Source organism: Pempheris klunzingeri, chromosome 13 (assembly GCF_042242105.1).
Source record: "Pempheris klunzingeri isolate RE-2024b chromosome 13, fPemKlu1.hap1, whole genome shotgun sequence".
Classification (NCBI taxonomy): Eukaryota; Metazoa; Chordata; class Actinopteri; order Acropomatiformes; family Pempheridae; genus Pempheris; species Pempheris klunzingeri.
This window is the reverse complement of record NC_092024.1, coordinates 19508262-19535007: the sequence shown is the minus strand read 5'-3', so window position 1 is coordinate 19535007 and position 26746 is coordinate 19508262. Positions and strand designations below refer to the sequence as shown.

The 26746-nt window shown below is 41.8% G+C and overlaps 3 protein-coding genes across 4 annotated transcripts; 2 read left to right on the top strand and 1 right to left on the bottom strand.

Moving 5' to 3' along the window:
• Nucleotides 1–2514: 2514 nt before the first annotated feature.
• On the bottom strand, nucleotides 2515–5849 carry LOC139212320 (sex comb on midleg-like protein 4). Of its 2 annotated transcripts, none has more exons than XM_070842843.1 (8): nucleotides 5700–5849; nucleotides 4569–4805; nucleotides 4067–4196; nucleotides 3733–3933; nucleotides 3385–3546; nucleotides 3079–3303; nucleotides 2834–2982; nucleotides 2515–2735 (listed from the first exon to the last, which is right to left on the bottom strand). In XM_070842843.1, exons 1-8 carry the CDS (start codon nucleotides 5700–5702, stop codon nucleotides 2610–2612), a joined length of 1233 nt encoding a protein of 410 aa, XP_070698944.1. In that variant the 5' UTR covers nucleotides 5703–5849; the 3' UTR covers nucleotides 2515–2609. The 2 variants fall into 2 exon arrangements, with proteins under 2 accessions (XP_070698944.1, XP_070698945.1); XM_070842844.1 differs by lacking the exon at nucleotides 5700–5849 and adding an exon at nucleotides 5168–5230.
• A 1770-nt stretch (nucleotides 5850–7619) lies between these two features.
• Nucleotides 7620–15140, top strand: afg1la (AFG1 like ATPase a). The gene is made up of 13 exons (XM_070842212.1): nucleotides 7620–7755; nucleotides 8092–8297; nucleotides 8542–8593; nucleotides 8682–8783; nucleotides 10382–10512; nucleotides 10666–10765; nucleotides 10883–10941; nucleotides 11024–11106; nucleotides 11194–11264; nucleotides 11405–11505; nucleotides 12675–12815; nucleotides 12911–13021; nucleotides 14152–15140. The coding sequence occupies exons 1-13, from the start codon at nucleotides 7629–7631 to the stop codon at nucleotides 14287–14289; spliced, it is 1422 nt and encodes a 473-aa protein (XP_070698313.1). The 5' UTR covers nucleotides 7620–7628; the 3' UTR covers nucleotides 14290–15140.
• A 1649-nt stretch (nucleotides 15141–16789) lies between these two features.
• Nucleotides 16790–26435, top strand: foxo3a (forkhead box O3A). Its single transcript, XM_070842853.1, has 2 exons — nucleotides 16790–17851; nucleotides 23170–26435. The coding sequence occupies exons 1-2, from the start codon at nucleotides 17303–17305 to the stop codon at nucleotides 24481–24483; spliced, it is 1863 nt and encodes a 620-aa protein (XP_070698954.1). The 5' UTR covers nucleotides 16790–17302; the 3' UTR covers nucleotides 24484–26435.
• The last annotated feature ends 311 nt before the right edge of the window (nucleotides 26436–26746 follow it).

Below are 26746 nucleotides of genomic sequence, written 5' to 3'. Positions count from 1 at the left end.
CAGGGGGCCACAAGGGGGCCAGCAGCTAATTTTTTTTTACCCTGTGGTTCTCAAAGACATTTATCCAGACGTAAACCAGAAAACAATTTCACGCCAAAGACCTCTAAATAGATCTGCATCAGTCCACACGCCTACAAAAGTTTGCTGTTAGGTGTGAATTTGACCAGAAGTATGTAACATAATGTGGGCTGACTGGAGTGAAATCTGTAAAATCTATAGTAGGTAAAACAGTAAAAAAGTGAACTTGTTCCTGATTTGTGGGAACCTCTAGAGAGCCCCAATATGGACCCCTGGAGGACACCAGCTTGGGAGCCACAGATATAGGTCACCTTTGTTAAATCATGTGTTTTGAAGTGCAGATGAGGCTCCCAGCCAAAGTAATCCTCAGATGTGTGGACCCACATCCAAATCTGGATCCATCTAAATTTCATAGGTATAAAACCAAATGAAATCTTTTGAATAAATCCTCCATCCCTACTGCATCCTGTCGGGTCAGAATAGATACTAAAATGGGGAAATAAAAAGTCTGATTCACACACATAAATCTCTGATTACTTGATTTCTTAATTTAATACTCACATACAGTACAGTATACACATGAGAATTCCTTTACATCTCACAAACACAAAGGCAAACAATTAAATACATAGATAACTTTAGCACCAGCATAGAGTACTGATCCGCTCAGCTTTCTCTAAAACTCTTATTCATAGTGATTTTCAAAATAAAACACCTTAGCTTGATCTCACTAGGCATGGCTTACATGTAATATCTTTACAGCAGCATTCACTTACAAAGGTTAATTGATTAAAAAAGGATGCATACTGTACACCAAAAGTGGCATACAAAAGCAATACTATATTATATACCCATTTACATGGCCGTTTAGGTTTTCTCAGTGTAACATTTAAGTGTTTAGTGTGTTTTGACAAGTTCTGTATCAACACTGACGCTCGATAAAAACATAGAAACATATGAATTTAAAAAAACTTTTCTTATGAGTATACATGAAGTGCTTATTGAGATAATTGGCATGTAACAATCTTGCATATCGAAACATAAATATATCACGTTCACAATGCTCTCATTTTAATATATATATATATATATATATATATATATATATATATACATATATACTAACAAGAGAGTTACTGTCTGTCTATGTAGGTTATGTTTTGTTTAGGTTATACTGCTTTTTAATATTAAAATGATAAAACATGACAAATCCAATGGGAACATTACTCTTCTGTTACACAGTAATGTGAAAAAATAGTATCAAAATGCTTTCTAAACCTTTCAATCAAAAAGCAACGTAGTATTTAATGCACCGTTTTTCAGCACAGTTATAGATATGTTTTCAGCTTGGTAAACACGAGTTAACAAGATCCTAAAGCGAGATTTGACAAAGTAAGAGTTTCTTAAGGTATAAAGTGTTTTCTGTTATACATTTCTTGTTAGATGATGAACAAATGATATATATATAATAAAATCTGCATGCAGCAGACAGATGTGCTGCACATGAAGGTTTGTGAGACATTTTCTTACACTGGCCACCTTTTACTGATTACATTATAATAACGTGTATGAAGGATACATCCCACAATCTGACGGTTTTTAGTTTGAAATCTGTGAAAAACGCAGAGTGAGTAAGCAAGAGAGTAAAAGAGAGGGATGAAGTTGTGATTATCACTACATGACATCATGGAAATCCACGGATATCCAAAATGCACCAAGAGAGTTGAACTGTTGAACTTCACACCTGGAGACCAATGGGAGGAGCGTAGGGTTTCAGGTACGATGTGCGTCACTTCCTTTAGATGCCTTTATTCTACCAATACCAATCCTGAGGTTCTGTACTTGAGACTTTAGAGCAGTACAAATTTACAGCTAATTTACAGTTTACAGTTGTTTAGTTAGTTGTTGTCCAGCCTGTGACTGTCATGAACTCTCACTGCTCTCATAGCATTGTTTCCAGAGGAAAAGCTCTAAAAGTCCACTGTACTCTGGGACACAGTTATGAACCAACCGGTGAACATAGTGGAGCGTTCAGCAGCTTCAGAGCCAGATTTTACCTTCAGAAGTTGGTAGAGTCCAAAAACAGAGCTAAAAGAGGGTGAATATATTCATCAGGTGGACAAAACCTCAAATCCAAATTGACATTTACATTTCACTGTACCTGCTGAGTGTGTAAATAAGCAACTAGCACATTCACCATAACAAGGGATGATATGTCAGTGTTGTGTTCACAATTTGTTACTGCTGCCCTCAAGTGGCCAAAAAAAACCAGTTATCGCAGGTTTAAGTAGTCTTAATGTAATGTTAGCGTAATGTCACATGGATTTTTATTTGTCATAGCATATTTTTATCCAGAAGCTGTAGTGCTGTTACCCTCTCATTCTGAGCAAAAGAGAGTTACAATAAAAGTAGTGGCCTATTTGCTGTTTTTGTAGCAGACAAGGAAGTGGTACATTTCGCTTTTGGGGGCCTAAAGGGAGTGACGCACCTGATGCCTGCAGACCCTACTCCCTCCCCATTAGCATGCAGGCCTGGACGCGGCTCTTTTCAAATGCACTGAATGGATTAGGAAAATAAATCGTGGAAGGTTTTCAGAACTTAGTCTGCTTTAGTTTATCAATATGGTAGCAAAGCTTCAAGGCCGGCCCCAGCTTCAGTCCGAGGTACTTCATGATCATGTCGCTCTTTAGGAGTAGCAAAGCGTTTCCATCGATCTCCTGAGAGAAGCAGAGGGAGAGGTTGGTGTCAAATCAGCAACAAACAGGTGACCAGACAGGGCAGCCTGACAAGGACTCAATGGAACAACCTAACTTACATGTTTCCTAAAGACGTCTGCATGGGGGCCGAGAGCCTGGGGGTCCGCATCCCTGATGAACCAGACAACATCTTCCACAGACCAAGTGGTTGGGTCCTTATTGGGTGGTGCCTTGGACTCCTGGGACTCTGAAGATGCATTATAACCTCCTGGAAGAACAAAAGGAAAGACATGAGCTTTACTTTGATTGATCAGAGAAATAAACATTGAGGCAATCTTAGTTTCGTCATTCCATGCCTTCTCACCTGTCCTGTTGCTCTCTGGGAACGAGTTTGGGCTGTTGGACGACTGCCTGCACATGCTCATGGAGGCCGAGCCGTTGGAGAACTGCTGCGACGAACGAAACCCATAGGAGGACTTTGGGGAGTAGGACGAGCTTATGGAGCTGAAAGCAGAATCGCCGGGGTCCACGGAGTAGCGTTTGCCGTCAGACTGGTCTAAATGGTAATCCTCGGCCATGGATGTTTCCGCTAAAGACAAGAGTCAAAATTAGCGCAAAGAATTTGTTTGCATCAACGCAGAGGCTTCTATTAGACGTAATTTAGAAGTACCATCTGACTGATAGGAGCCACCACTGTGCTGAGTAATGGGCTGATCGCTGAAGAGGTTTTCACAGTGCAAGCTGCGACAGAGCTTCTTCAGAAAACGAAGCACATAGTCGATGCTGTTCACCACGGGGAGGCTGAGGAGGTGCTGCTTCCCATCGAATGTTGCTGGAGGAGCAAAACAGGGGACCACTTCAAACTACATCACAGTTTAGATTCAATCTATCACAAATTAGGACATTAAACCCTTGCTGATGCTTTGTTTTCTACACTGTACGCCCTCAAGTAAACGGGTTAAAAAAAAGCTATTGAACAAATAGTAAGCAACACCTGAGGGACGCCTTTGTACAACACCTGATATTTTTTCTCCCCCGTAGCCTTGTGTGAGGAGAGTGAACACTGTTTTCTGCTGGAAGGCGCTGTCAATACAGCCTTGGACGGCCTGCTGCAGCACCACGGAGGGCCTGTCGGGTCCGAAGTGGTCTGGGAGCTGCTGGATCTTCTTCCTGTCCAGGTTTGGGCCCGTGTTGGCCTGCTTGTTGATGTAGATACAGACTGATGCCAGGAAAAACACAGGTGGAGGCAGTTTTAGGGGTGAGAAGAGAGGAAAAGATAATGGAACTGCACTGTAAAGACAGAATGACTACTACTGCTCCGTACCTGGGGTTTAAAGTGTTTTGTGTCCTACCTGTAAGCACCTGGGGTGTGGCAGAGTGGGGGATGGTGGCGGCATCCTGGGGGATGGAGCTCATATCGGGCTCAGGGGTGCTGCTGGGTGGAGAGATGGCCAAGGGCGTCATCACCATCCTCGGCTTGAGCTGTAGACGAACAAGTGTTTGCATTCCTGTGTTTATTTCAAGCATATCATTTATTTATTAAAGCATGCAGGGAGGGGGGCGGTAGAATAATTGGGAGACCAAATTTGTATAAAGTTGCTGTTCTGGATTTTGTGTGTATTTCTGAATTTAAAAAACAGGCACATTTACAAAAATGACTTCCCCTTCTGACATCCAAATATTTCCATAATATTTGACTACAGCAGGACACAGATGTTCTCTCTCTGTTGCACTGGAGCCTGTGTGTCTCTGTCTTTCTGTGTACACATGCATTTTTAAACACGCTGCATCCACACACACCACATCTCACCCCCCTGTCCACCCCCCCACCACCCCCACCCCCATCTGGCTGACCTTGAAGCCCGGCTTTCTCCCCCTCTTCTTTGGCACTTTGAGCGGTGGGAGCGACTCAGGGTAACGGTTTGGAAAATCCATCTTGGCGACATTGCGGAGCGGGGGTCTCCCTCTCTTCCTGCCTGGTATCTTCCCCGACTGGCTGGGGATGAAGGAGGGAGCCACTGCAGCTGATTGCATTTCACTATTGTTGCCGTCTGATTTCTGTGCCGTTGCTGCAGGTACACTCATTTGGAGCTGGAGACAAAGAAGCAATCACTGAGCTCTAGCTATATAGAAATGCAAAGAAACATGCACTCCATTTACCTCAGCAGCTCCATATTAGAGGGCAACATTAGCATCAGTGTAATTAGAGCAGACAGAGAGGAGGCAGAAAGGCTTGGCAAAGGTGTACAACAGCAACATACAAACACAGAGGGGATGCAGAACATTCAGCTGAGCAATGCGGTGAGGGGAGCAGCATTTAGCAGAGCACCATAATAACTGAACAACACAAAAGGCAGCCATGCATAAGCTGTGGAGGAAACAGCACCTCCATCCTGCACTGATAACACACCAATAAACCTGAGAGAGGGAGAGAGGAGGGGGGTGTCTATTACCTGCTGTCTTCTATTGTGAAAGCCCAGGAGCCAAGCCCTTTTGTCTTAAATCCCGGGAGCCTAAAGGTGACTATAAAACTAAATCCCTAACACTGCAGGGAAAGCCATCTTTCTCTTGCTCTGTGTGGCTTTTTCCTCGTCCCCTTTTGGTTAACACACCACCACCACCACCACCACCGCCACTGCTGCTGCTGCTGCTGCTGCTGCTGCTGCTCGGCACTCAGGCTGCAGACATCTCATTAGACTAATGCATTCAGCAGTGGCAGAGGGAGGGGGAAATTGACTTCACCATGGCTACCCAGCTATGAATTACCATTACGGTGACAGCTTCCACCCTAATCTTTAAAAGAAAAAGAAGCAGCTACAAGGAAGGAGGAAAAACAAACATGTGGCACATCTCCCATTCTGCAGCAGAGCTAACCAGAGCGAAGAAACAGCAATTCATACCTTCAAAATGGCTCTTTTTTTAAAGGCAGATTTGTCAAAGGATTCAGTATGTAAACAAACAATAACCCGCTCAGCAGGCACTCACCATCCACAACAGATGTGAAGGGTCTCTACGCTCCTCGCTGTCTTTTCCTGAATGTTTCCTGCTTCCAGTAGTAGAGCACGGATCTCAAAGCAAGGCGGATTCCACTGTAATACTGTATGTGTGTGTGTGTGTGTGTGTGTGTGTACAATAGAGAGAGACAGACAGACAGATAGAGAGTGACAGTGTGTGTGTGTGTGTGTGTGTGTGTGTGTGTGGGCGTGAATGTGTGTGTGTGAGTGTGTGTACAGCAGAGACACACAGAGAGTTACAGTGTGTGTGTGTGTGTGTGTGTGTGTGTGTGTGTGTGTGTGTGCATTAAAGAGAGACAGGGAGGGAGAGAGCGAGAGAGGGGGAGAGAGAGGCTCCTCTGTTGTCATGGCAACAAGCCTGTAAGCCCTTTAACACCCTGACTGTTGTCTGCCATGTTTTGTCTGCTCAGTGCTGTGGAGGTATAATTAGACTTCAGCACAGAGTTTCTGCTCTTAATTATCACAACAGTATTCATCGGAAAGTCTGGAACTACGTTATTTTTCTCTGTTTCTGCAGCTTTGACGCAGTGTGATAAAATGGTAAAATCATTTTAGACATTTTTTAGGCAAACATGCTAAACATTTGCTGGTTACAGCTTCTAAAACACGAGTTGAGGGTTTTCTTCATCACATATGACAGTAAAATGAATTTATTTGGGTTTTCTGTTGATCAAACTTGAGCTGAGGGATATATATATTATAGACTAAGTCAGATTAATCAATAATAATCATTAGTTGCAAACCTAAATAATATATGATGATAACCATAATAACCTTTCTATTGACGAATAAATGAATAAATGCTCTGAATACCTCTTGTGTTCTCATTAATGTGTTTATGATGCATGTGGTTTATTGTCATCACTGCCTTTATGATCAGGTTTTGAATATTCTTGTGTTAGTGAGTGGGAAGGCTCTTAGTAACCAATGCTTGTTTTCATTTCAGTGATTTGCAAATGTTCAGTTTCTCTGTAATCCCTATTTCTGCCACACAATATACAATATGTCATTATAGCATTTCCATTGTAGTATTTCATAACTTGTAGGCAGGGGTAGGCGTTTTAAATTTAGCCTTAATTAACACCAAAGGACGTTTATTTTCCTCTTGATATATTTTAGTAGATGCTAGTGGGTACAATCATAAATCTATATTCAGCCAAATCAGGTGTAGTGTGTGTGTTTGTGTTTGTGTGTGTTGTGCAAGTTTGGGATTAATGATTATTTTTATTGTCAATTAATCTATGTATTATTTTTTAGGTTAATTGTTTATGTGTATAAGGAAACAGTAAAACATGCCTGTAACAATTTCTAAAATGAAGAGTCTAAACGAAGAGTCCAAAACCCAAAGATAGTTAAAGTCAGGTAAACAGTTAACTGATTTACAAAATAGTGATTCTCTGTACATCATCTAATTGATTAATCAACTAATTGTTTCAGTTCTTTTTAGGGATAAAATCCCAAAACATTAGAATAAAGAAAGATATATAGCTTCCTGTGTTCTCGCTTAAAACTTTTCTGTCACTGCCTTTTATTAAGTAATATCAGGCACTATTCATTCATATTCTGCACTGCACTGTAATTATCATTTTCCTGTTCGATCTGTTTTATTCAAGTTTAGCTTGTCTTTAATAATTCATTTTACTTGTATTTTCTATTTGCATACACATTTGTTGCATAAATGTGTATCTCCTTGTTTATTTTATATAATAATAATAATAATCACACTCCTTGCAATGGCAATATTATATCAATATAATTATTATTGTAATAATTATTAAAAACAATAATAAAATCACTGAGATGAGCTGAACGGCGCCCCCTGCTGGCAGACACCAGGACTACAGCTTCTGTCTGTTACGTGTTTGTTAATAAAGCTTCGTTGACGACATTTGAAACCAAGATGGCGGTGTGTATACCGCTGTCTTTAAAGATGTCACCCTCAGCTTCTCTGGGGTTTAGGTTTCTTTTGGGGGAGAATTATTCCTCCAGAAAGCTGCTGAAATCTTTGACGGATCTCTGCCGACGAGGTGAGACGAGTTTTAAGCGAGTCCCGTCGATGGCGGTGATGTTTAAAGCGTTAACCGGCGACGTAACACCAAGTTGTAGTGAAAAGCCGACCTAGCTTTACTTTTAGTCAACATTATTTACTACCGTGCTAATACTAGAAATATTTCACCGTTTGTACAAACTTACCTTGCTTTTTTTTTAATCCTTTCTGTCAGCTGTCAAACTAGCTGTCACCTGCTAACCTTTGGTCTTCATCCACACCATCTGAACTCTCCGCATCGGTGAACTCATTTCTGTGAGATGCGCACAAAAGCAGCTGAAGTGTTGTTTCTGTCTGTGTTGTTATGACGGTCAAGGTTACTCGGTGAGAGCCCAGCAGGAGGTGGAGGAGAGCGGTGCCAGCCCCGCCGGGTTCGCCAGCCCTCTGGATCACTACAGCGGGCTGATCAGAGGCGGGTCGCTGCGGGAGGACGAGCACCAGAAAGCGGTGCTGAAGACTCTGGACCAGCTCCACAAAACCCTCAGAGGGTACAGCAACACTCCGACATCTATCTTCTCCAAGGTAGAGAGGAACAACCTGTGATTACTGATGTTTTCATCTCTCACCTCCTTCAGTCCCCTTCCTCACCTTTTAACCACCACATCATTTGGATAAAGGTCTTCTTCAGGCTCCTTTTTGTTGGTTTCCTTAACTCACCTATGCAGGTATTAACCCTGCACCTGTTGAAGTAGTTGACCATTAGTTTAAGTGTTGTTTTCTATTATTTTATAATACCAGACCTGTTTTCCTCTGCTTCTACGTTCAGTTCTTCACAAAACCGAAGCCCCCGCAGGGTTACTACATCTACGGAGATGTTGGTGAGAAAGTTACTAATGTGAATTTAATTTCTCCAACGTTTTGTGTTTTATATTTTGCCCTTGACTCACACTCTTTCTGCTGTTTCAGGCACAGGGAAAACCATGGTGATGGACATGTTTTACTCGTATGTTGAGACTGAAAGGAAGAAGAGGGTTCATTTTCACGGCTTCATGTTGGACGTGCATAAAAGTGAGTATGTGTTCACGTTTGTACCGAGGATGTACTGAGCGCCAGAGACCTGAAGCACCATTCACAGCTAAGATGAGAGGGGTGTGTGGTTAAAGTTCACTGTGCCATTATAAGATAAGATAAGATAAGAGAGACTTTATTTATCCCACACCGAGGAAATTTACTTGTCACAGCAACAGAGGAGACAGAAAAGGTGCAGAAATAAAGTGCCAGTTGCAGAATTAGTGCAAAAACAAGGTATATTACAAAATATAAAAATATGAGAGAAAAAATTAATAAATATATAAAATATAAACATGTTTCTTTGCTCCTAACAGCCACTAGGGGGCAAATAAGCTAGCTGTGAGTGGGGACATGAATGTGAATAGATGAGTAAGGCTACTGGTGCAGTAGGAATGGCTTTTATTTTTACCAGAAGCTTGGCTGCGTTTCTTCATTTTTGTCAGCATTCACAAACTACATTTATTATTAATAAAAGTTAACTCAAACCCAGCTGACACCTTGTCTCAATAACACAGCTTAGCCTGAGATATAGTCATATGTTTGGTTACGACTTTGTATACTGAAATGCAAAAAGAGCGACACTGTCTCATGGCCAGTAAATCACCTGTTTGTGGTTACAGAAACCCCACTGAATCAGCAGCTCTGTGCAGACTGATTTGCATCTGTGACACTGTGCATCCTTGTTAATGTTTTGGTGTCTGAAGCCAAATGTCAACTACAGTTTTTGTAATTCAGTTCATTCAGCCAGGTGAATTTTACTATGAGCTAAAGGAGTACTTCACAAATAACCTGTATTGCCGAGAAGAAAAGCAAGTCTCCATGCTGTACCCTCTGCACTGTCAGTGTTTTATCCTGGAATGATCTGTTTCAGTAGCGGTTGAGGGTGATGTTCAGTATAATGTTTTCTCCTCAATACCAGTGTGGCATGAACGCTCGCTGCACAACACACTTTATTCAAAGTCTGTAGAGAAACGCAGCACTGTGGTTTCTGAGCTGAGATTAAATTTCCTGTTTTTGTCACCACACTGTGTAAAGCACTGTTTATATGTTTGTATGTTACGTAAACATACTGCTCACAAAGCTCTTAAACGAGTCTAGTAAGATTCAAGGCTTTCATTCCCACGTCTCAAGTATTATTCTTTTAGAAATCTAATCAGAAGAATAAATGTGAAAATCAGTGAGTCACCGTTATTCTATATTTTTATTGTTATAAGCTCAGTTCACTGCTTTTACTCATTCAGTCTAACTTTTTGTGAACAGTTACAGTCCAAACTAAAGAGCAGGGTTTTTAAGTTGATTTAGTTTCTAGTATTCATGTAACCTTGTGCTCCTGTGATCCTCCTTGTGATCCTACAGAGCGGAGTAGTGCTGTCACATGGTCAGATTTTTACCACACAATTATCATGACCATTGGCCATGACATTCTTTCCATCTTTCATATCCAAAATTTTCATGGAGAAAGACGAGCATGTTTGTCAGATTTCAGGCTGAAGTGACACTGTCTGAACGTGTACAACATATTATCATATGTGTATTATTAACATGATGTCAATACTTGTTGTTGTTAATGTAAAGGCTCTTGTTCTGGTCTTTAGGGATCCATCGGCTGAAACAGAGTATGCCAAAGAGGAAAGCAGGGAAAATGGCCAAATCCTATGACCCCATTGCTCCAGTTGCAGAGGAGATCAGTGAGGAGGCTTGTCTTCTCTGCTTTGATGAGTTTCAGGTAATAATCGTTGTGTCTACATGCCACTGTAAATGTGATGGGCTCGTTTTTGTAATAGAGGCATTTAAAGGAGGTTTACATTTTCTTCCCAGTATCATTGAACCCAAACAGTGTTTTCCTTTGAAGTTAATTCATTTGTAACACACATTTCAGGTCACTGATATCGCTGATGCCATGATTCTCAAGCAGCTTTTTGAGAATTTGTTTCTGAATGGCGTTGTTGTTGTGGCCACCTCCAATCGACCCCCCGAAGGTAAGTAACACATGTCGACTCTTAAACTGTTTTGGCTCCATGGCTCCAGAAACTCTGCTCGCCACACAACTTGTACACAATTGTAAAACCAACTTGTGACCCACTCTTTGCCCTCAGACTTGTATAAAAATGGGCTGCAGAGAGTCAACTTCGTGCCTTTTATTGCTGTGTTACAGGTAAGAAAGGAGGCAAAATTAGAAATCTCTTCTGTTTTATCTTTAATGCACCTGTTGTTAATTGCTTGTCTCTCACACGCAGAAATATTGCAAAACTCTCCGCCTGGATTCTGGGATCGATTACCGCAAAAGGAACAGACCCTCTGCTGGAAAACTCTACTTTCTGTAAGAGAGTGAAGTGATCAGATCAGGTTTTGATCCGCTGAAGGCTTGTTTTGTGTTTTCAATGTTTCTCCGTCACATTCACTGCAGCTCCAGTGAGCCTGATGTAGAAGCAACACTAGACAAGATGTTTGATGAGCTGGCTTTTAAGCAGAATGACAGTAAGTGGACTTTCCAAAGACATCTGACTTCTGAATTCTACAGTTTATATGTATTGAGGTTTTTATTTTGTCTGTATCGCTACAGAAAATGCTGTCTACCATGTCATTTGGTGTCTTTAACATATCGTTCTTCTCCACAGTAACAAGACCACGAGTTCTGAATGTTCACAACAGGAAAGTGCGTCTGGACAAAGCATGTGGGACCATTGCAGACTGTACGTTTGAGGAGCTGTGTGATAGAGTAAGTCTCTGACCTTTATTGTTTTGAAATGCATATTGTGAGATGAATTCAGAGGCTGATTGTGGCAAAACTCTGTGTGCATCAGTCTTGACTCCTAATCTTGGATTGTTTGGTTTTCCAATGGATATACATTTTAAAAAATGTGTTGGTTGTGGCATTTTTTAAATTTTCCAAAATGAAGTTTTTTGCTCACATTGTTGTCAGTGAGCAACTATCTGATGTTGTCATTGCACTTGGTGTCCATTATCAAAACTTAAGTTGCACACATGCAGCATTGGGGTGTTTGAGCAGGGTTCATAATGGACACATCATCCACAGAAGTCTGGCCTTTCTTGGTTTTCACCGGAATTTCAGATTTCTACGTACAGTTGACACAATCCAGCTATAATGCTTCTTTAAAGTCATTATAAACTTTGAAGATTACAGCACAAAAACCTTTTTAAGGCAACATCAGAGACTAAAATCCACGACAGTATCACACACTGTATACTCTCTATGTGCTTCTTGATGTGTTTCATTGAAGCAACATCATGATAATATTGAATGAAACATTTAAACACAACTGCACTGTTGCAACAAATATAAAAATCTGTTTTCTACACCTTTCCCTGTATTCCAGCCTCTACCTATGCTCTGTCTTTTGAAATACTCAACCAGAATTTAAAACAAAGTCAAACAGGTTCGAGCAGTTCTTGGCTGCGTTTTGAGTTTTTCACTCACAAGTGGCTCCTTAAGGGGTGGAACGATCCAAACAACTGGACAAGTAAAGACAAAATCACAAAGCCACAACTTTCTAGTAAAGAAGCATTTTCAGACAGAGTGCGGTTGTATTAACACTTTTCAAACTGTGCAGTGTTTCTATCAATCAATTACTTATCAGCTATTGAATTAGACCAACTATTTTGAGTATTTTTTTAAAGAAAAAAGGCCAAAAGTCTGTGATTCCAGCTTCTTAAATGTGAATATTTTCTGGTTTCTTTACTCCTCTGTGACAGTCAACTGAATATCTTTGTGTTATGGACAAAACAAGGCACTTGAGGACATAATTTGGGTTTTGGGAAACACTGATAGACATTTTGCCACTTTCTGGCGTTTTATAGATGAAATTATTCATTGATGAATCTAGAAAATAAACCACAAATTAATCGACAATGAAAACAATATTTCAGCCTTTAGGGGCCAGTGACTACCTGGAGATGTCCAGGCTGTTTGACACCATCTTTATTCGACACATTCCTCTGCTGACGCTGAACAAGAAAACTCAAGCCAGGCGGCTCATAACTCTTGTGGATGCCCTCTACGATCACAAGGTACACCGCTGCTATCTGCATGAGCCACACTGAAACACCAAACTTTAACTGTTTGTTTGGGAGTTTTTACATTTAATATTTTTACATTGTTTCAGGTGCGGGTGGTGATTCTTGCCGATCACCCACTGGAGGATGTGTTTGTACACGATGGTGATCACGGTCATGATGAGAGCCATATTCTGATGGACGACCTGGGGCTGAAAAGGGTAAGAGCTCCGACTCTGTTTTCACCACTCAACCAGTTTTTCATGTTACGTATTTCAGTCGTAAAAGAAGCGAATTAACCCGGCTGAGGATGTTTGAAGTTTAAAACACAGCTGAAAGTAAGTCGGTCCAGTTCATGTCTTGGTTTGGATCGGCGTTAAGAGTATATACGAGGTGGTTAACAGTGGTGGGATACATGGGTCAGATTATTTAAGATGAGTGTGTTAGTCTCTTAGTGTCAAGAGATCCATGGATCCACCAGACTTCATTAACATCTCTAAACAAGTTTGGGGATCCTTCCAAACAGACAAACAGGAGTAAAAATATAACTCGCATGAAGACTATTTTCTTATTTTGTTATTCTGATTTGTTTGATGATACCTGTACTTTATTTTTTTAGAAGCACATAATGAATCTAGAGAAGCTGCAGGGTCAGGCACAAGGGGAGAAAATGAGGATGTTTATATTTTATTTAGCCTTTTGAGAATGAATAAACTCCTGGTTCATCACAATAAGCAAGGAGAGCGACATTGTTGGAGTGTGAAGGTGAGTTCTTAACTGAGAGCTGTGTAACGTAAATTCCTTCAACTTTATTCTAAAAACAATTATCCTTTGATTCACTTTTTCTTGTGCCTAGCATTAAGACTCTTCCATAATTAAATGTGATGAATGCAAATGTATTAAAAATTAGATTTTTAATCAATTTGCTTTAACTAAAAATCTGTTTTATAGTGTTTGGTAAAGTAATTGAAATTCTGTGATATGTTTCCCATGTTTATGTTTATTTTTCACTTCAACTGCAAAAAAGTTGAAATTAAACATCTATACATCTAATAAAAGCATGAAATACCCCCCAAAATAATGTAAAATAAACTTAAATATTGTTTCTTCAAGATCCAAATATAAAATTGACTCAAAATACCTGAAGGCATCAAAAACAAAAACCTAAAACCTAAATGTGTAATAAATGAAAGATCTGTGTAAACATGTAAAGATTTAAAGATACAAAGACGAAAGATTTAAGATGATTTGGGATCTTTTTATTTGAAGAAGTGCTCGTTACCATAGCGATTTCACGTCAGAGTTTCACCAAACTATTTCATTCTTGATTTCTTTCCCTGCGGTTGAACAGGATGAAGCCAGCAGTCTGTCCATCTTCAGCGGGGAGGAGGAAAGGTTTGCCTTCCAGAGGACTGTGTCTCGCCTCACAGAGATGCAGACAGAAGAATATTGGATAGAAGGCGACAGAAGCACAAAGCCGCAGGTGTAACATTTGGGGAAAAGTCGACCACGTTACACAACCATCAGACTCCATAAACTGTACTCCTGCCTGCCAAAAAACGGCTCAGACTGAACACTACTCCTACTCATCTTATCCTGCACAAACCCAGTGGGACTCCTCAACAGTATGTGTGCAAATGCTGCTCCGCACAGAGACTATTTATTGAAATCTTAAGGCCTTTTAGGACTTTATTGTGACATTGCACTTTTACGGATCATTTTTAGGGTAAACTCTATAGTGTCATATTGCTTTTAACTCCGTATCATAGTGGTCCAGCTGTATTTACCGCCATAAATCTGTGGGAAAGAGCTGGACGACTTTTGGAAATGGATTCCAAAGAACTTTTATGATGATTTAAGGGACATTTTAATCAGATCTCATTTGAGCTACATAACGTTTATGGAAATATGATAAATATGCATCTCAATGAGTTTTATTTGATTCTAATGCAAGCCTGAATACAGTGGCAGAAGACTGGTTCGCAGATTCAAAGCTGTGTGTTTATTTCCGATGATTTATGTGGAAGGTGCCTCTGAAATGTTTCTCAGAACATTTCACAAGCGCTGAACAATAATATGTGACTCCATTTATCACTATTTTCATCTGGCGGATAAAAAGGGAACACAGGAAGTGTTTAAGTTAACAAATTACTTTCAGGGCACTTTACTCTTCTGTTTCCGTCTTCATAAATGAAACAAACAACAGCTCAAGTGTTGGAGTTGGTTGAGGTTTAACTGTTTGGCCTTTTTTTTTACATGAATCTTTTCTTTATTTAAACACTCAGTAAGACACACTGTCTTATGAAAACAAAGACGCAGCGTGGGAAGTGAAGGTGAGAAAACTTCTAATTTTTCTCCTATACAAACAAAAAAAACTGTTATTGGTACCAAAAGACAGTTAAGTTAGTGCAAAATGTGTGTTTATTGTTTGCTGTTTCACATTGGAGGAAATAACTGCCTCCATCAATACAAATAATGTTTTTTAAAATGATTTCTAACATGCAACAACAACATAGCATGGCAGTCCAGTCAGTGAGGTGACAGCCACATTATTGATTATCAGATTTAATGCTGACATGGAAAAAAGTACAAGTAAAATGACAGTTATGATCATATATCATGATTCCATTGATATTCTGTTTATAATATTGAACTGTTGCTGACCTATTCTTGCCTTCTTAAACTTTTGACGTAAGTAGATGCTAAAAGCATTTTTCTTTTTTTTAAGCAAATCCTTTAGTTTTTCTGTTATTGTCTAATTCATTTAATCAGTCACTTTTTTTTTTTTCATTTAAGTTTGCTTTAAATCTCCTTTCCCTCATTAGGAAATCTCTAGAAAAGCTTCTTAATTTGTGCATTTCGTGGCTGTGTCGCAGACAGTGCTGTAGCCAGGATTTCACAAATACTGAGGTCAAATCCAAATCCCCAGAGGTGCCACTCCACCCCCTGAAGAAAAGACGGAGCCTCTGCTCATATAAAGTGTCTTTTTAATCTTTTCAGTCACTGGTTTGACTTAAACGACCATATTCTTCAGTGCATTTGCCGGTTTCCATACTGCTACTACTTTATAGTACACGGTGGACTAATACTGAAGATATTCATTATTTTTTAAATTAACTTACTCTTTTTGAGGAAAACAAGCTAATTTAAATATCTGCAGTCTAAAAGGGGAAACATATTGTCCTCTTACTTCCAAAAACCTTTATTTTAAGTACCGACAATAAGTAAAGTAAGTTATTGTATGTTTTTGAGTTTTCCTCCTTTTCTCCTGCACACCTGTCCACAAAAAACTTAAGGTGTGCATGAACCTGTTTAGTCAAATATCTTTAATCTGAAAAAAGAAGTTTAAGTTCTAAATACCTCAGTATATTTTATTTTTTGTTGCAAACAGGTTTGAAGACTCTGATCTCATGTTATCTGTATGTTTGTGGGAATTTGGAGTATATAGTGTGTGTGTGTGTATATATATATATATTTACAGGACTCTTTACTCCTCCACTATAATTTAATTGGCAGCATTGTGGGAGGGCTGAGAGATGGTTTATTCCAGATAAGTGCTGCTGTTGTTCCTCTCTCCTTAAAACCCCAGGGTGGTATAAAATGTGTACACGGTGATGTCAGTGCCCTGCGGACTTCTCCACACTGTCGCTTTAATTTCAGTCCAGTCCAGGGGGGGCAGGACCGTGCAGCCTGGTTTTTTTTTTTCTTCCTCCCCTTGGACTCGGAGCGTTTGCGCCAACCGCAGCAGCAGCAGCAGCAGCAGGAGGAGCGGATTGAATGAAGTGTGTTAACAGGCTGCTGGCCTGTTCAAGATGCCACAGATGCACAGCCAGAATGCATCATTATTTTTTTTTTTTAGCTCTTGAGAGGGCGGATTTGAGCCTCGCCACATTTCTCCAGTAGCTCCACTTCATTAAAAAAAAAAAGAAAAGGAGAAGCTGCAGGGCCTTGAGAAAGCAATCTCCGCCTTGATGGTATCTGGACAGCAGCGCACTGCTCGGGCGGCTTGCAGCTCTCTGCACGGATGATAAAGAACTTGGGGAAAGGAAATGGTCAAGATGGCAGCTGTGTGCGGAGCGGTAGAGCTGATGTGGTGGCATTAGGTGTAGGACATTTCATTTTCTCTGGCATGCACGTCGCAGGATCGCGGTTGCAGGACGCGGGCGCCCGTAAAGGAACGCTGCCCGGAGACTCTCCGCTGACTCTTCCTATCTTTAACTCCACATTTCGCCAAATTGCAATGCATGTCGGCCAGGGTGTGGGCTGTGCACGAGAAAAGGCAATGTTGTGGTAATGCTCGGTGGGCTCTGTGCGCTGCGGATAGACGCCTTGCAGGAGGAGAGAAAGACGGACACGTGCTGGGACTGGGGCTGCAGGCTGGACATTTGCATATCGTGCATAAGTAAATAAACCGTCTCCTGAAGCCTCCACACAACATTGATGGAATGCGACCCGAGTGATTTTCCAACCCTTTGTGCAGCGACTGAGATATTGTGATAAACATGGCTGAGGCGCCGCGTGACGGCAACGAGCCTCCTTTAAACGTTGAGATAGATCCGGATTTCGAGCCCCAGAAGCGGCCGCGGTCCTGCACTTGGCCGCTGCCCCGTCCGGAGTCTGGTGCGGGCAAGCCCGGGACAAATGACACTGACGTAATCCCCGAGGAAGAGGATGATGAGGGTGGCAGCACCGGGAGCGGCGATGCTCAGAAAGCCAGCGGTGGTGGCATCAAAGAGCCGAGCAGCAGCAGCTCCGTCTCCCAGCCTGTGGAGGTCCAGCGGGGCCCCAGCAAGGAGGAGGCCGCCGACGGCTCGCCTTCCTCGGCGCAGACCCCCGCCGCGGCTCTGGGCGGCTCTGCCTCCCAGCAGCTGAGGAAGTCCTCCGCCCGCAGGAACGCCTGGGGAAACTACTCCTATGCAGACCTCATTACCCAAGCCATCGAGAGCTCCCCCGAGAAAAGGCTGACCTTGTCCCAAATCTATGACTGGATGGTGAGGTCTGTGCCATATTTCAAGGACAAAGGAGACAGCAATAGCTCTGCTGGCTGGAAGGTGAGCGGTGACATGCTGGTGCTGTCATCATAACAAAGACCACACTGTGGTCATGTAAAGACACACAAGGCACACAGCATTGTTGATGCAGGAAGGGGTTGCAAACATATGGAAACATATACAGGATAATTTTGGGATGTTTTCAGGGTAGTTGTGGGTGTCAGTGGAGATGATCAGCAGGGGGTTGGAGGATGTGTGGCTGCCTGACGAGCACATACATAACATATGACCCAAGCTGCTGTCAAAATATGAGGCTATGGCTTCAATAGTGGGTGCATCAAATTACATACACTAGTAGTTCTGCAGCTTAAACAAAATCAAAGTCCACAATAATGCAGGGAAAACAACGTAGCTGTTGTGAAAGTCGAGACTCAGAACAGGCAATGCAAAGTAAATTTCACTTTCGGACAAACTGCTCACGCTGCAGCAGAGGGTCTTCCTACAAGCTTCAGCGGGGCCCTGCGTCTGTCTGATTTTAAGGATTAGTTCGGCCTGGAAAACCAATTCATCTGTCATGGAATCAAGTCTGATGAAAGCTTGGAGCTTTGCAGGATTTAGATGGTGGTGGTGGGGGGGGGGTAGAAAAACTCTGGAAATAGGTTTGTAATCCTGCACAACTGTGGATGTGGGGGGGGGGATGATTCCAGGGAGTTTCTTCATGAAGACATTACATTAATGGGCAAGATTGTGCTTTAAACCTCGTCACTGTGATGTGACAGGCTGACGGGAGCAGGAGGATGAAATATGAGCGGCGTGTTGAGAAACAAATAGACGCTAATAACTGATTAATCTGCACAGAATCAGCTGGTTAGTTAATACTTCAGATTAGTGGAGGTCAGTTTTCATTCATATTTGGGAGCCCATTTGTCACCAGATGCCTTCAGTGGCTGCAGATACACACTGGCTCGCTGTGCAAAGGGTTAACTTTAGGTTTTCAGTAGTGCTGACATCAGCATTTCCTAAGAGATGCTTTGTAGCCGTGTGACATTCAGCAATCAGCTTGAGGTTGGTCATCTGCATGAGGGACTGAGCAAAATAAAATGTCCTCGGCGTGTTCAGAGTGGGGCTGAAAGGTTGTAAATCCAGACCTGTAACTCTGTCAGCACCAGAGTCGGTGTCAAGAGGTTACATTTTCAGATTTCCCCTCTGCTGTGAATCCAAACACTCCAAATATTCAGCCCCCATGTAGGTGACCAGCCAGCGGTGCAGCCCTGCTGTGCACCACACTGTCTTTTCATGTGGCAGGGGCACAAGAATCAATCAGCTGACTATAAATTATGTAGGTCAATGTGTAGCAGCGAGAGAGAAGCTCAGTGTTTCTCTTTGGATCTGGCTCTGGCTAAACTGGCATTGCTCCAGTCCCCGCTCAGAACGAGGCTTTGCTCAAAGGGTGCTGCAGCGCTGCTATGTCTGCGTGGGGGAGGGGCACGCAGAAGTTGCTCTTTGTGATTTATCTTTTAAACACTGTATGGCTCCTACTGTATCTACCTGTGCAGCTCTCAGGAATCTGACACATCTCTGCAGCTTTACAGATACAATAATAGATCCAGTAGATCTTTCTTACAAGTCGCAGGCCTGGTGGCTTTTAGCCGCTACATGTCACACCAGTATATCACAGGAAGGTTGTGTTTTACGCATAAAGTCCAGGATTACTGTTTATCTCATGTCACAGCACGGCTTAACCAGCTGTATGCAGGAGGTCGACACAACAAAAGCATCACCTGTGTAGGACAACTCATTCAAATTCAACAGCTCTGTGATAAATAACTTCCATTGTTGCATCTAAGGAGTTGATTTAATTTTTCACAAATTTCTGAGGAGGTGGATTATGTTTCATTGTCCTGCGCTTTGTGTTATTGCAAAGTATAACTGCTGTTTTTTTCCCACCTGCTGTAATATAAAACAATCCAACGCTACAATTTACGGCCTCATAAATCACCACAGAGTTCAATCCAAACTTCTCTGACAGGCTCAACCAGAACTGAAGTGTCATAAAGGTTTATTTATTTATTACAAGGCTGTTGTATAGGATTTCATTAGACTGACCAGCTGTTGCTTTTATTGTGTCTACTCCCTGTGGGTCATGGGACGATTAATATGTGGTGATATTCGGTTTGCTTTGCCAATGTTTTCAAAGATTATTTAGGCCCAGTTGACAAGTGTGTGTGTGTGTGTGTGTGTGTGTGTGTGTGTGTGATACACACTCTTTTTCTTTAACTTATCACTGCTCTAATCCTGCTCTAAATAAGGATGCATCCATCCAGTCTGCTGGATCTGTGTCACACTTGGAAACATCCATATTTTTTCCAGTCGCAGGTGCTGGCGAAGAAAAGCACAACAAAATCAAAACCAAAGTCTGCACAGTCTGAGTAGCTCCTCCCGTGTGTGTGTGTGTTAGTAACACCTGCACCGCTCTGACATTTGGAGCGTCTTCCTGGCACTCTTCATCAAACTATTGGAGATTTATCTACTTTTGATTATCAAACCAGCCAACGGAAATGGACACATTCCAGCAGATGAGGAAATGTGGAGGATTTGGTTAAAACCACACTGAAGCGAGATGAGTCAAAGATCAGGTTAAAGGTTTAGTCTGACGATATTCTATTTTTTTCTAATATTACCCACTAATCCCATGAAAAGACCAAAACCAACGATGAATCGATGGAAATATCGTCTGTGCAGCCGAAGCCTGATGTATGTAACTCATTTCTGTGTGTCAGCCCCACTGTTGCCCAAAAACAAAACAAAAAACACATCAGTGAGCCACACAGTTGCACTGGATGACTTTCTCTTTTGTTAATATGGGCACTGTTGTTTGTTTTGAATTTATCCCAATTACACCGTCCTGCTGCTGTTAGCACTCATCAGCGTGTGTACAGTGTATAATAGTCCCAACAAATGATCTGTTTACTCGTGTTTGCTTGATTAATATTTGCTAAAATCTACAAGCTGTTGTAGTGCAGCACTAAACCTTCTCTAAAAACAACTCTTAAGTATTTGTGGCCTGTTTTTAAAGGAACAATTTGACATCACTTATCAGTGGCAGGAAAAATGAAGCTACTGCAAAATGGTGTACTATCTCTTTAAAGATTTTAAGGGGAGCCGATCAAAATCAATTATTTCATGCTGTGGTAAATTTTGGGCTATTTTGCTTCCATAGCACGTTTTCTGTCAGACAAGAGGAAAGAAAATGTCCAAGATACACATTTAGGTGTTTATTTTACTAAACGTTGTAGATTTTTCCTAAATTCCCATCTTTTAAGGTCGTTTTCTTAAAATGAGTTTTGTCTCATACTGAGCCAGAAATCTCCACTTCAGTAGCATTTATATACACCAAACTTTCTAGTTTTATGTCTCTCTATATTCTTCTATAGAGGAGTTTGTTCATATGCCATTCACAGCCTGATTTATATGACATTTTATGCCTAAAAACATGGCCAATGATCAGATTTAGTCTTAATTTAAGTTAAAGGAACGGTTCAATGTGGATATTTAGGTACATTTTAAGGTAAAAGTTTTACCCTGTTCTGTAAAGTCTCAGCAATATGAGGCTACAGCAAACAAATGGGCTTGGAGCAGGGTTGGTTTTGTACTTTTCATGGAATTTTTTGACAAGAAAAATGCAGAAACACACCAGCCTCATTCTTATAAGTGTAATTGTTGGTTAATTCTTAGTGATCAATTAAAAAGCACCAATCCTTCCAGCTTCCAGATAAGAATAAGACCGATAAGAACAATGAGCAACATGTAGTTTTATTTCTTCTTCGTTGTTATAAGCGATCAAAGTGTTTTGTGCTTGTTAGTCTAATCCTTTAATTGGCTTGAAGCGATGGCTTTGCTTGAGGTTTGATACCAGCGGGTCATTTCATTGACTCGTTGCCTTTGGAGGAAAACAAAGCTTCTGCCACAGCTGCCTTTTTATAGGATCCATACTGTAAAGGCCAAGGGCAGCCTGGAGTGGTTGTAGTTTTTACGTGTTGAGCTTGTTTAGAGTTTGATTAGTTTAATCTTCTGAGAGATGGATTTAAACAGGACCTTTACTCAAGTTAATTCAAGCTTTAGAGACTTATGCTGGCCCCTCTCCCAGTGAAGCTGGCCCTTGGGCTGCAGAGATCACTGCAGAGTTTTCTCCTCTTGTTACTGCAGTGTGACTTAGTGTGGGCCGGCCGCGCTGGCTCCAGCTGTTTAATTTTGTACATGGTTGGGAACATCTCCAGGGAAATCCTGTAGACCTTTTTGAGCAGCCAGAAATAGGTCACAGTGTGAGGTGCAAAGAAGAAGTGTCTTTTAGAAGACACTGCAGTGTTAGTATTGTTACAGTATTTGGTTGCAGCAGTTAGTTTAGCATCAAAAACCCTGAATTTCCTCTTGTGGAAGGCCTGCAGCATTGGCTGTTGTATGTTAAAAGCCTTAATTGTCTACCTCAAGTGAAGCGGCTGGATCAAAATCAGGAGAGTATGTTGTTGTTTGTTGCACTTTGGGTCTTGTTTTTGTCTTTATCATTTCTATCGTAATAATGCGCACACTAAGTTCTGAGTTGAAATCTGGGAACATGGTCTGACATGGCAAGAAACATACACAGACAACAAAAACAGAGCTGGTTTGGTAGAGAAAGCAAAGGGGAATGTTTTAAGTATTGCTCTAATTGTCTAAACACCATATGGTCCATTTAGTAGCTGTTCTGGAGCTTTCAAACATCAGGGTCTTCTTCAGCAGATGATTTATTGTCACAGAGTTCCAGATGTTTGATTTCTCAATTTAAAAGGCTTCTCGTTCACTTTGGCTTAAAAGATGAAATTGAAAGTTGATTTGAGTTAATTCATTCAATGCTATGATGCAATTCCATCTGCTGAGGGACTTCTTATAGTTTGATTGAAAGCACCAGCACAGCTACTAAATGGACCTTCTGGTTAAAAATGTTTTGACAAGTGCTGTTTCCAAGGCCAAGAAATTGATTTTCAATCCAAGTCACCCATCGTGTCCTTGCCGTAGTTGTGTGCAAATACAGTTTTCCTGTAAACTGAGGGATTATTACCATTTTAGTGGCTAAACTGTTAGCTTGTTTACAGACCTCTGATCATTCAGATTTATGTTGTTGTGATCTCAGCAGTTAGTTTGGTGAGATCAGTGTTATCATAATGACTGGATTAATGGCCAAAACTACAAAAATAATACTCAGGTTAAACCAGAAAGATTTTGATCTGTCTTGCACTTCTATTCATACTTATAAGTATATCAGAATCAGACATACTACTTCACACTAGTGCCACAGTGGGAACAAAAATGCATTTAACTGTTTTCATTTGTTTTTATTGCAGAATTCCATCCGTCACAATCTGTCCCTCCATAGTCGTTTTGTGAAAGTCCAGAATGAAGGAACGGGGAAAAGCTCCTGGTGGATGGTCAACCCAGAAGGTGGGAAAGGAGGCAAAGCTCCCCGACGACGAGCTGTATCGATGGATAACAGCAAGTACATCAAAGGAGCCCGAGGACGTGCCACCAAGAAGAAAGCCTCGCTGCAGGCCGCTCAAGATGGCAGCTCAGAGAGCTCCTCCAGCCTCTCCAAATGGACAGGAAGTCCCACCTCCCGCAGCAGTGATGAGCTGGACGCCTGGACAGATTTTCGCTCCCGCACCAATTCCAACGCCAGCACACTCAGCGGCCGACTGTCTCCGATCCTGGCCAACCTGGAGCTGGATGAGGTGCCTGATGATGACTCGCCCCTCTCCCCAATGCTGTACTCCAGCCCCAGCAGCATGTCCCCGTCCACGGGGCCCACAGGGCTCTCCGACCTGGCAGGTACCATGAACCTCAACGACGGGCTCTCTGACAACCTGATGGACGACCTTTTAGACAATATCAGCCTGACCGCATCCCAGCAGCCTCCTCCTGGAGAGGAAGACAACGGAGCCAACGGTCAGGGGAGCTCAGTGTTTACCTTCAGCTGCTCAGGAAGCAGTCTGGGTAGCCCCTCTGGCAGCTACGGGCCCAACCCTCTTTTTAGCCCGCCGTCCATCACGAGCCTGCGACAGTCGCCCATGCAGACCATCCAGGAGAACAAGCAAACCACCTTCTCCTGCATCTCGCACTTCAGCGACCACCAGACTCTGCAGGATCTGCTCAGCCTGGACTCCCACAGCCACAGCAACGTCATGCTCACCCAGTCTGACCCGCTGATGTCACAGGCCAGCACCGCCATCGCCCTGCAGAACTCCCGCCGAAACGCCATGCTTCTCCGCAAAGACCACATGTTGGTGAACCACACCAGTGCAGGTCAGGCCCAAAGCTCTTCAGTGCCTGGTTGGCAAGCTGGCTTGTCAACCTCTGACAACGGCGCCAACCACCCCGACGCCAAGCAGCCGCACCTGAAGTCTCCCAGCAAGAACGCCTCTATGCAGCTCGGCTCTGGTTTGCCCGGCCAGGACCGCTTTCCCGCCGACCTGGACCTCGACGTGTTCAACGGCAGTCTTGAGTGTGACATGGACTCCATCATCCGCAATGAACTGATGGACGCAGATTGCCTGGACCTCAGCTTCGACTCTCGCCTCGCCTCCGCCCAGAACGGCAACAGGAATTCAGGGAGCTTCTCCAGCTCGAAACAGACCTCCCCTCACAGCTGGGTCCCAAGCTGAGAAGCTCTGCCAGAGCTCAGCATGGGTGAAAGAGGAAGTGGGGAAAATGTAAATTGGGGTTCATTGTCCTGCATTGTGCAACTAGAGGGGAGAAAGTATGTAAAAGTGTATTCATGTAGTATTTTTTCCATTATTTTTAATGTGAGGCATTAAGTTTGGTATTATATTCTAAACGTCTGAGACACACAATGGTGTCTTCACAGTGAAGAAAAAAATCTTTATAAAGATCAATGCTTGGGCGGTGTGAACAACAGTATTGACTGGAACGGAGGTACAGGACATTTTGTTAAAACTATATAAAAAGCATCAACTCGTGTTAGTCTCAGGGAATCACTCATACGGTATCACCAAGTGGTACATGAAACTGAAGATGAAATATGTTTTCACCCTGCTTTCTCTCCTCCTTCACACCCTTTCATACCTAAACCAACACTTTTGCCAAACCAGCTGTCAGCCTGTTGAGAGTGACAGCCTGTTTACAGAAAAAGCTGCAGAGAATGTTACATTATTACGTTCCAGTGGAGGATACTTGACAAGCTTTTTTTTTTTATTTTTAAGTAGCCTAAATGGACTAAAAAATTTCAAAACAAAAAGCTTTTCTTTTTTTCTCATTGATGCACAGAGTCACACACCAAATATCAATCTGTAGAAGTTAATATGTTACCAAGATGTGAACTGATCTACATTGTGTGGTTTTTGTATGATGTAATGTTTTATTTTTATTTTAGCGAGTTTTACCCTGTGATTTTAGTGACATTACTGTGAATTCTGTTCCTTCTGAAGAGGTGCATTACTGAAGTCTTGATAATATGGTGTTTCTGCTGCAGATCCCTTTTCGCCTCCTCTTCCTCTCCCACTAACTGCAATATTGGAAGTACTGCTCGGCATACAGAGTTTAGGACAGGACCGTGTTGAGCGAGCAACATGATTTAGCTCTTGCTGGCACACTAGTAAACACTATTTGGATTAAAATAACCACCCGTAGAGACTCCACAGCACTCAAATACAGTATTTTGGTGTTTGTTAATTTGGAGGAGTTCTTGGTGCTATAAATAAGAAGATAACAGGGAGTGGCTGCAGACGGAGCGGCATGTGTAGCCTCCCCTTTGTTATCAGCACTATAGCAGGTGCTGGGCAAAATAGTGTCTCCAACCCTGCGAGAGGAGGTCGTGTTGTATCTTAGAGCCATTTTTGCCATTTGAGAAAGAAACAACCACAGTATTTTAAATATTGCCAAAATATTTCTTCATTTAAATAAGTGGAAAGAAGAGGATATACAGTGTATAGATATTAGGAACCAGTGCTATAAGGGCAAAAAAAAAAAAAAATTAACATCAGCACAGTTTTTGTAGGAACAGCAGGATGAACTTGTTTTAGTTTACATTTTTATCAGCTGGAAACTGTCAATTTTCTCTAAATTTGTCTTCTGAAATTGTATTTATTTTCTTTTCCAATTGTACATGTTTGATGCTTTTCCATATGTCGTGTGGTAAAGCTGTCTGTTCCACATTTTGACCACCTCAATCGGATATCAATCAGGACAGATGACAAACAGCAAACGGTGGCTGAAATATTGTCCTCAATTAGAGTTGTTACAGAAAAACTAAATCTTAAGCCCTGTCGGATTTAACTGACATTAATGGAGTCCCATTCTCTTAAATTTGGATTTAAAAGAAATGAATTCTACACACTTGTGCTCTCAAGTATAATTTATGTAGCCTCACATGGATGATTTAAATTCTAAATATACAAAATACTGGCTTGAAGCTTCATTTTTTTTCTACATTCATTTTGAGTAACACTCACTGCCAATATTCAAACTACATTTTTTTTTCCTATTGCTCCTACAAAAAACAAACATCAAGTTGGCATTGCCAGTTGTAATTCCAATTCCTATCTTGGTTGTATCAGAGATGGTGCATGTAAATAAAGCTTAAAGAACCACTGAGAAATTGAGTTTTTTTGTTCTGCTTTTTTTTATTTCTGTCTCTAGAGGAATTACACATCTGCAGACTTGACTCTGCAGGCACCGCGGAGGTGATTTCCTATTGGATAATCACATCCTGAGCTAAGCACCAATCACACACTGTATCCAAGAGGAGCCGACCTGCTGAGAATAAGCCGAGGTGTTTGAATGCATGACTGCTGAGGTACGTGCTGCTCAACGACTGGTGCACTGTGCAGAATGTCATATTTACATACTGTGTTGTTTATTTAAAGATGACAGTTTAAGTATCTAAAAGGCCCCACAGCATCGACATCA